The 10,176-nt window shown below is 31.7% G+C and overlaps 1 protein-coding gene across 1 annotated transcript in view; it reads left to right on the top strand.

Annotated features, from left to right (window-relative positions):
• LOC126892359 (breast cancer type 2 susceptibility protein-like) overlaps nt 1–9,468 on the top strand; it is a 130,111-nt gene extending 120,643 nt beyond the window's left edge. Inside the window, exons 11-12 of the mRNA XM_050661877.1 lie at nt 2,014–2,236; nt 9,191–9,468. Of these exons, the coding sequence (XP_050517834.1) occupies nt 2,014–2,236; nt 9,191–9,358 (391 nt within the window). The 3' untranslated portion in view covers nt 9,359–9,468. The remainder of the gene's footprint in view (nt 1–2,013; nt 2,237–9,190) is intronic.
• The last annotated feature ends 708 nt before the right edge of the window (nt 9,469–10,176 follow it).

A 10,176-nucleotide genomic window follows, 5' to 3' on the forward strand; every position in this document is an offset into this window, starting at 1 on the left:
AACAAAAAGTAAGCATAAAAACAAATATATCTCGACAGCGTTACCTTGCGAAATGTCTAAAGAAAATGTATGGAAAATTTCAGGTGGATCGGTCGAGTAGTTTTTTGCAATGGAGAAAAAAGCATTTAAAGTTTTGACAGCTTCATCTTATTTGTTTGTCAAATCGTAAAGTGATACACATCGGAATATGATTTTTGAATCGTGGAGTAATTTACAAAAGAGAAGGCGAACAGTTGTTGAACGTTTCTTACTACGCTTAACCCTTATCCGGGCAACACATTTTACTTACGTAACCGGGCAACTCGGGTCCATTTGGCCCACCACTGTTCTTGAATGTACTATTCATATTTAACCATATATTTCTAATACTCTTGTTTGATTTTTTATTAAAGTTAAATTTAAATTGTCTAGATCAAGTATGCTACTATAGTATGCGGTCTACCTCGAGGGTGCGATCTACCTGAAGGATTTGCAAAAAATAATGAAATGCAAGTAAACTTTTGTAGAAACAATATTTATTCACAAGTAATAAACATTTGGAAGGCTATGTTTTTTCCTGATAAATAGTATTTCTGAAAGTTTTTGTTGACTTGATTCCACACATCGCGTATTGCTGCTAATTTGTCGTTCCTTCTTCGTTCAGATCTCGTGTCCTTATCATCAAATCGAACAAATCTTAGAAAATTCTTGAATAGTGTTAACCCCATGGTAGCTTTAAATATAGTAGGTCCATAAAATTTACTCCAAAGTATATCTACATTATGTATGTTGGCATGCAGGTGCCCCGCAGTTAGTAGTAGTCCGATAAAGGCATATAGCTGTGTAGAGACGCAATATTTTCAGTTCTCTATCCCCTGGACTTTTTCGGCTTCTTTATTTGTACACTTTATTTTTTCGTTCACAATTTTTTCGTCCACAAACACACAAATGGAATCAACAGGACCATCTACACTTTGACCAGGGGCTAACCTTACTTTGTGCACTTTGCTTTTTATTATGTCGCAGGATCGCATACGTCCTGTCGGTTGTGGTTGACTCTTCCAGTTAATTCCATCCTTAGTTTCAAAAAATACATACTCTGAAATCTGGGAACTTGTAGCTACACATTCTTCTTCATCATCACTCAATACTACTTGCTAATCATCTTCTTCACTTGCTTCCGAAAGATGATTTTCAATTTCAGAGTCACTTTCAATGCCACCTGCTTCAGGAGATCCTTCATTATCGGAATCCCATACATTATTAGCAATATCTTGCAGTTCTGCAGCTGATAATGGTTTTTGGGACATTTTATTCGCACTATCTACTTTCACTGTAATTCAATATAATTTTAGGAGCTTAGTTCTCGACACTAACGTCGATATCAAACGACTGATAGCAGATGCATTATTTATTTCAAAATATGTATAGGTACCTACCTAACAATATTATTGCATTCCAACAATGATTATCAGTTTTTAAAATTCATTTAGAATATATTTATATAACACCTATTGTAAGCATCTATTTAATGTTCACATCAAAGAGATTTTACATTGTTTGTTACACGTTTAGACTTTATTATTAGATTTCCGGAATCATAAAAGTCGTTTAGATAATCCACAAAAACATTACCTAACTGCCAGATTCACTTCTGTAGCAAAGATTTAGACTTTGGGTATAAATACAAATAGGGTCCAACGGGCCCGTGTTGCCCCTTTACTTGACAAAATTCTTTCGACGCAATAATTTCAAAAACTATAATGAATATTTTGAATAGCTCATGACTATGTTAAAGGAAGCATACTTCTAAACAAATTCAGTGATGCATAAAATTGAATAAAATGTTTTTTATCAATTTATGATAAAAGAATTGGCGTCTCGGGCCCGTTGGGCCCACCTTGCCCGGATAAGGGTTAAGCGTGCTGGCGGGAAACCGCGGCAATTAAATATTTCAAATCAGTACCCCCCCTCATATGCAAATTTGGACTGTTATATTAGAAAAAATTTTAACTGAAAATTTTTTTATTATAGATTATTACTAATAAAAATCTCCGAGGGACCAAGTACATGTCTCTTATTAGATGGTTTAAAAAGAGGACAACTCATCTCTGTGTGCAATTTGACGTATCGAGGAACGTCCAATGAATTATTGGTTAGTAAAGCTTCCGCCAATCAGTTAACGATTTTTTCTTCGTATCCGAAATATAAGCAACTTCAGAATGGATTAGATGATCTAAAAAATAAGTTACCTAAGGTACGTATATACAGAGTTGGAACTTATAGACCAGGACTAATCTGTAAAAAACGTCTATTTTTGGATGTTAGAGGTGGCATTCGGATTTTTGCAGATAAAGTTAGGTGACACCTTCAGTAATAATAATTGACTTATGCTCCTTCTCAAATATGCCCGGAACATTAATAAAAAAATTAAAATATGTAAAAATTTCGAAAAACATCGATTTTTTTCTGCTTTCTTTGCTTATAACTTTAAAACGATTCGTTTTGGAACAAAGTCGTAGAGAAATAAAATAAAGATAATTGAATTTTGTATGATATACGATTGGTCAAAAATGTCTTAAGGTATTACCTTTTCTGTAATATAGCAATAAATACAAAATAAGGGGGCAAAATACGCCTGTTGGTATTCAATGTTTCTTAACCAGTTTGGTGGCACTTAGAACCTTAGTAATTCGCTTAGAAAATTCTTATAACTTACTTCAACGGTCTACCAAATTTCATTAAAATCGACCTAATAGATTTTGCATAATAAATTTGCCATCTAAATGTTTTTAAAAAAGTTCAAATTTTTTAAAATCTTTCTGAACAAAAAGTAGACCATTTAGAAGTTGGCTAATTTTTTTACATATAAAGAGGTGCTCTACCTATCTAATACACTTTACAGAATTAAAATCGGATCATCTAAGGGGCCTCGGCAATGTTTTAAAATTATAAACAATTTTTTGGCTTATAGACAATAGCTTTGTTTAATAATAAAAAAATTAATTTTTAGCAATGCAAATAATTAAAACCGGTATAATTTGACTTAAACTTTCAAATGCTGTCAGCAGAATTGCTATTTTATTTTTTAATCAAAAGTTATTCGCGTTCAAAAATTGCAAGTTTTCGATTTTTTGAAAGTTCACCGCGTTTATCTCAAAAACTATGCATCCTACGAAAAAACTTGTAAAAACATTTTTTGCTTAGAATTACCCAGGAAATACAAAAGAATGTTTTATTTTGCGAAAAATCGATGTTATGTAATTCCTCAAGTTCTTTGTTTATAACAATCTTATCGACATCCGGATCAACTGTTACCCAAAAAATTCATGTTCTAAGGGTCAAAATACATAAAAAAACTTGTCCATCTAAATAAAGCTCTCGTAACCCGTAGCACCCTCTCCTGCCAAAAAAAAATAAGCCAAAAAATCGTTTATAACTTTTTAAAACATTGCTGAGGCTGCTTAAATAATCCGATTTCAATTCTGTAAAGTGCATTAGAGATAGGTGGAGTGCTTCTTTATATGTAAAAAAATTGACAAATCTTTGTATGTTCTAGTTTTTGTTGTGCAATATTTTAAAAAATTTTAATTTTTTAAAAACAGTTTAGATTGCAAAATTATTATGCAAAATCTAGTAAGTCAATTTTAATGAAATTTGGTGGACGGTTTTAGCACATTACAAAAATTTTCTAAGCTAATTAGGAAGGTTCCAAGTGTAACCTAAGTGATGGAAAAACATTGAATAAGGACAGGCTTGTTTTGCCCCCTTATTTTATATTGATTGCTATTTTGCAGCAAGGGTGATAAATTAAGACATTTTTAACCAATCGTATCTGATAGAAAATTTAATTGTCTTTGTTTAATTCCTATACGACTTTATTCCAGAATGAATCGTTTTAAAGTTATAAGCACAGAAAGTAGAAAAAAACGAAATTTTTTGAAATTTTTAAATCTTATTTTTTTTATTAATGTTCCGGGCATATTTGAGAAGGAGCATAATTCAATTATTATTAACGAAGTTATCACCTAACTTTATCCGCATAAGTCCGGATGCCACCTCTCACATCCACCTAAAAACAGATCCTTCCTGGTCTATTAAAGGAATGAACAGATACATCTTGCATCGAACAAGACATATTTAGTTTTCTTAACATTGAGTTTTAATCCATATTGATCACAGGTTTGTTTTATTTTGTTCATTAGACTTTGAAGGTCTTTTCCACAATTAGCTACGTCGACATATCTAATATTGTTCATGGTTACTCCATTCACAATGATACCCTCGATTGTCTGTATTAAGAATTCCTTAAATATTTTCTCCAAATACAAGTTAAAAGGTAAGGGCGATAGTTTCTTTATCATCCAATCCAGCTGCATTAAATATTTCTAGCATTTTGTTACGTCGGACCTTGTCAAAAGCCTTTTTAAAATATATTGCATAGATATATACATTTTTATTTATATCTGTGCATCTCTGTATTTAGTACTTGGATACTGAACAAGGCTTCTCTTGTACCCAAGCAACTTCTAAATCCGAATTGAGTATTGCCAATTATCTCCTCTAACATCGTGTATATTCTGCTATGTATTACTCGTAGGAAGATCTTCAAAACAGTGACTTTTTTTTATTAGAAATAACCCGCATCAACCATAAAAGGTTATTAGCGGTGGTACAATTACGATACATATTAAATTGATATACACTATAAACTATAGAGTTTTTACAAAGTTTTACATATTTTTTTTTCTTTTTTTATTAAGTAAACCGCGTCAATCATGAAAGGTTATTGGCGGGGAAGATTGCACATAATATCAGATGTTTGCTTATAACAACTAAATACAATTGAGAACTTAAGCTTATTTTTATATTAGATTGTACAATTTCGTTTTAGAAACTTAGTCACTTTATCACATTTACTGTAGTTCAGAGCACTTTTCAGATCACTTGTTAAATCACTTTGAAGTCGTTCCAGGTGATAGAGTGGGCAACTAACAATAATGTGTTCGATTGTCAGAGGAATATCACAAACATAGCACAGTTTTGTTGTTCTTTCTTCATTAGGTACTGGTGGGTTAACCTGGTATGTCCTATTCTCAAGCGGTGTTGTTTGACTTGAGCTCGTCGTTTTTGTGGCATTATCCCTTTTGGTGATAAATTTAGGTTGATGCGTTGTAGTTTGTTGTCGTCAAGCTTTTTCCATCTGTTTTTTTTTATTTATCGTTGGAAGGAGTATTTTCCTGTGATGCGTCAGTATCTTCAGAGGTGTCATCCTGAATATTAAAATCTTGGTTTATTTTACTAAATAGTTTCTTCTTGATTCTTGTAATTCTAGATTTAATTGCTCTTTCTTTCAACATGGAATATATTTCAGTTAGCATATGTCCCAACCCGTGTATATTTTTTTGTGTATTCTAGGACCAGTTCTACTGGGGTGGAAGAACCGTGAACATCTTCTAAGAATGCTAGTAATTGGGTGTAATTTAGTACATATGGTGGTGATGCATCCTGGATAAATTGTTTGACTGGTTGTAATATTAACTCAATATTAGTAGTTTCTGAAGTGGATTTGTCTAATTTGATAATTTTTTTCTTCTTTTTAATTTGCACTGGTTTTGGTTTCGTGAGTTCTGTTGGTATAGTTTCTGTAGGAGTGGAGCAAGCAGGGGATGAAACTTCCGAGTGAGATCGTTTATTTTTATTATCGGTATCAGTGCTGACTTGAGCATCCATTTCTTCTCGAGATTCGTCATTTACATGTGTAATTTGATTTTGTTCGGGGCTATTAGATGGTATTTGTGTAAGAACATTTCCCTCCGTTTGGGGCTTTTGAGTATTTTGTGGATAAGAGTGATTTGAAGTACAGTACGAGGAAACGTGATCAGTTTGGTGGCATTTGTAACAAGTTAGTTTATCGGAAAGAAAAATTCGGTACGAAATATTTTCAAAATCAATTAGGACGGAGTTGGGTACAGTAAAATTGCCTGTAGGTGCAAAGTAAACTTGTCTTCGAAAACTAAGTACATGGCTGTATTGCGGGTCTTGTATTCCAGCTCTAAGGAACGAAATCGGAGACATTAATTTAAAACCAAGATTGATTAAAGACTGTTCGATTATGGTATGGGGTATAGATGGACATACTTGGGATATAACTAATCTATTAGTGGGTGTAATTAGTTTACGTGCTTTGATTATATGTTCTCTAATTTTAATTTCACCATGTTGACTTAGAAAATCATCTACAACTTGTATGCTTGAAAGGTAGATGCATATTCTTCCGTTTGACATTTTTGATGAGAACAGTACATTTTTTGGATGCACTATAGTTCCTACTGCAATGGTGTACTCTTCTGTTCTTATTCCGTCTACTGCAGGTAAAATTATGGCCTGGTTTTTTGTTGGGAATTTTGTTAATGGTTGTTGCTTAGTGATGGTAGAATAAGTAATATTTTGCTGATCGGGATTAATTGATGGACCCCTGTAGTCAGAAGTACCACCTGCCATTTTGTCAAATTGATCTTCTATCTTTTTTTAAATTTAAATTGAACTGTCATTTCAATAATTTTAATTTGGGTAGGTCCGACTCTGTTTATTTAAAAGTAAATAGTCGATCTAGCCATTAGCAAGATAATGACAATAGTTGAAACTAGTTTTTAAATAATTAATAAATACGAAATATAAATAATGTTCTTCGTATGTATATAAAAACAATGCTTCTAATCAAACTACTGCAAATTTGGAAACTGTACTTACAGCTATTAACAGATCACTGTACACTGCTTCTACATATTTCGGTTTATTATTTAAATTTACAATGTTTCTTCTGAAAACTATGAAAGTTGTGGAGCTCAAAGTATTTCGACTTTTCTACGTGACATTTCAGGACCGGACCGAAAACAGTGACTTATCAGACTTATTGTCGGTAGTAAAATGTGCTCGGTCTATTCCTATTGATGAAAGATGTGCTGTCGCCTATTACATATATGTGTATACTTTTTGTATGTATATGGTACGGGTAAAGTTAAGTTAACAGGTAATTCTAGGATTACCCGGGTAAAGTGCGAAGTACTCGCCAGGTTTTCGTAAACTAAATGCAAATGTAAAGCTAGTGGAAATATTTGTAACTCCAAATGCCGCAACAGCTTGTTTTCTTAAAACAGTTTTTTTCTTAAATTAAGCTATGTTTCAAACAGTTACGGGGTTGTCATTACTACTGTACAGTATACCCAAATTAAGCATTTAACCAAGAGGCAGCAGGTAGAATGTGTTTTACTCGAATAAAGCCCGAAATTTGAACTATTTAAATTATATTTCGGGCTTACTATCGGATATTACCCATACCTCGCGACTACTTCGTACTTTACCCGGGTAATCCTAGAATTACCCGTTTACCTAACTCCACCCGTAACATATACCGAGTGAGTCTGTAATTTGGAATAAATTCAATATCTCAAATACTAATCGTTTTTTTTTTGAAAAATGCTCAGACCCGTCGATTAGTATTTCAAATTGTCATTTTTAACATACACACTGTTACTAATAAAACACTCATATTCTATTCACTTTCTAAGGTTATTCCGTATTTATATCTAGAATAGTTATCCTAAGTATAAGTTAGATATAAGTATTCCCACTTTATTCCGAAATAATAGTTTGGCAACGTCGCAATCTTCTGCACAAATACATAGAACAACGATATATTGTGTCAATATGTCAATTTTGATTTTTCTCTGTAACTGACAAATCAAATTACTAACATAGGCGAAAATTTTTTTTTAAATTCGTGTAAAAATACCAGCTTTTCAAATCCCAAAGTAGACAGTCAATATTAACAGAGTTATTCAAATTTTTTATAAGCCAAAATTGACTTTATTTTTGTAAAATGTTTTCGGAATGATAAAAATGAGTTTTTATTGATTTTTTAAATACGTTTAAAATACCAGTATTCTTCTTTCATATGGTTTCCACAGAATTGCTATATGTATCATAATTATTTTCTGAACAATATTTTCTGAACATTGCAAAAAAAGCTCTTTAGAATAAACAAATTGAATAAAATTTAAACTAATTGACGAATCATGAAATTTTTTGTACATTATATGGACTGCTTGACTCAACTTTTCGTGCAATATCAAATTCAAATAAGAGAATCACCTATTAAGTTTCTAAAAACCTTACACCATCTTTAGAAAACCGATATTTAATTCTGAATTCCTGATCAGTGTATTGTGAAAAAGGATTTATTCTATATTTGAAAAGTTTCCTGTTTCGTGTATTTTCTATCATTTTAATTAAATTATCAACTTCTTCGACAGCCGCAACAGCTCTCAAACACATTTTTTTATTATATAATTACTCACTAAACAAATCAAAAGATAATAGTTTTGCCTCTGATGACATTTACAGTCATAAAATAGGTTAAACCAGACTTAAACAAGGGTGTGGGTCGGTATAAACTTGGATTAAATTCTTATACCAAGTATAACCTATATCTAAGTTATTCCATGTTTATTGGTAATGATTTTGCCTATACCTGATTTATTCTCAGTATAACTTTTATACTGGGTTTATTAGTAACAGTGTAAATAATAATGTATATAGGGTGTCACAGTTTAGAGATATGACGTCATCGTTGGTTTTTTTAAATGGCAACACTGTCATTTTGATAACTATTTTGATAGGGTGTGTAAAGTTTTACATAACTGCAAAATTTCAAACTTTTATTTCTTACCATTTACAAGATAATAAAGAATAACAAAGTTATGAAAAACAAGTAATCAAATAATAATTAAATTTAATTATTTCGATTAAGCAAATGCTCATAATGTTGCCCATTGACTGTTTGACAATAATTGAGGGCAACATTATGAGCATTTGCATAATTGAAATAATTAAATTCAATTATTATTTGATTAATTATTTTTCATAACTTTGTTATTTTTTATTATCTTGTAAATGGTAGGGAATAAAAATAGCTATCAAAATGACAGTGTTGTCATTTAAGAAAATCAACGATGACGTCATATCTCTAAATTGGGACACACTGTTTACATTATTATTGTATGTTAAAAAGGACAATTTAAAATACTAATCGACGGGTCTGAGAATTTTTCAAAAAAACGATTAGCATTTGAGATATTGAATTTATTCCAAATTACAGACTCACTCTGTATAATGTGTTATGCAATTAAAAAATAGATCTTTTTTCCAGAAAATAGACGATTTGTTAAAGGACTGTGATAATAGAATAGATAAGTTTAAGCACCGAAAATCTACAAGTATATTCGATGAAAGCGATGAAGATGTTACTTTAACTTCATCGAAGATTACCAGTACCGATGTGGCCTTATCATTGATAGATTTTGATAAGTTTACATAAATACAATCATAAAATTTTATTAATTGTTGTGTTGTTTGTTTGTATAGTAAGTCCAAATAAATTAATTATTATTTTTGATATAAAGAGGTGTAATAAACGTTATAAAAATGTATTGTTTTTAAGTTACCCCAAAAATGGTCTCTTCTTATAACACATAACACAGTTAATCGTGAGATGTTCTACCAAACCTTATTCGTTCGCCTAGACCAGCGGTTCTCAATCTGTGGTACATGTACCACTGGTGGTACATATTATTTGCGGTGGTACCCAAAACACAAAAAATTTAAAATAATAGTAGGTACTTAGTAAGTCTTGATAATAGGGTAAAGGGGTAAGAGTACGCACTTAGTTTATTTTGGGTTGTTTGGGAGACGAAAGACATAACAATACCATATTGGTTGAATATCGATCTTTATTAATTACGTAACTATAAAATCATATTTTATTATGTTTAAACAAAAAAAACATCCCTGAAAAAAATATTTTAAAAAAGTGTCATTTGCGTACTCTTGAGCTTCAGGGAGGCTAAGAGTACGAAAGAGTTAGGTTAAAAGTACGCACTAGCTAAGAGTCTTACAATGGTCGCAAACGAAAGGTCCGCTTCCTTCATAGCCATGCCATTATTCTGCACATATTCCACATTGAATTCAATTGTCATTAAATGACTGTCCACATCCTGGGCACTCAACAGTGTCTTCTGATTCACGGTTTGAGCTGGTAGATGGTTTGGATTGATCAATATCAAACCTTAGTTTAGTTTTGACGTTTGAAGGTTTCTTTTTGGTTTCTTTGTCACTATCTTTCATATTTTTCCTTTT

Source organism: Diabrotica virgifera, chromosome 9 (assembly GCF_917563875.1).
Source record: "Diabrotica virgifera virgifera chromosome 9, PGI_DIABVI_V3a".
Classification (NCBI taxonomy): domain Eukaryota; kingdom Metazoa; phylum Arthropoda; class Insecta; order Coleoptera; family Chrysomelidae; genus Diabrotica; species Diabrotica virgifera.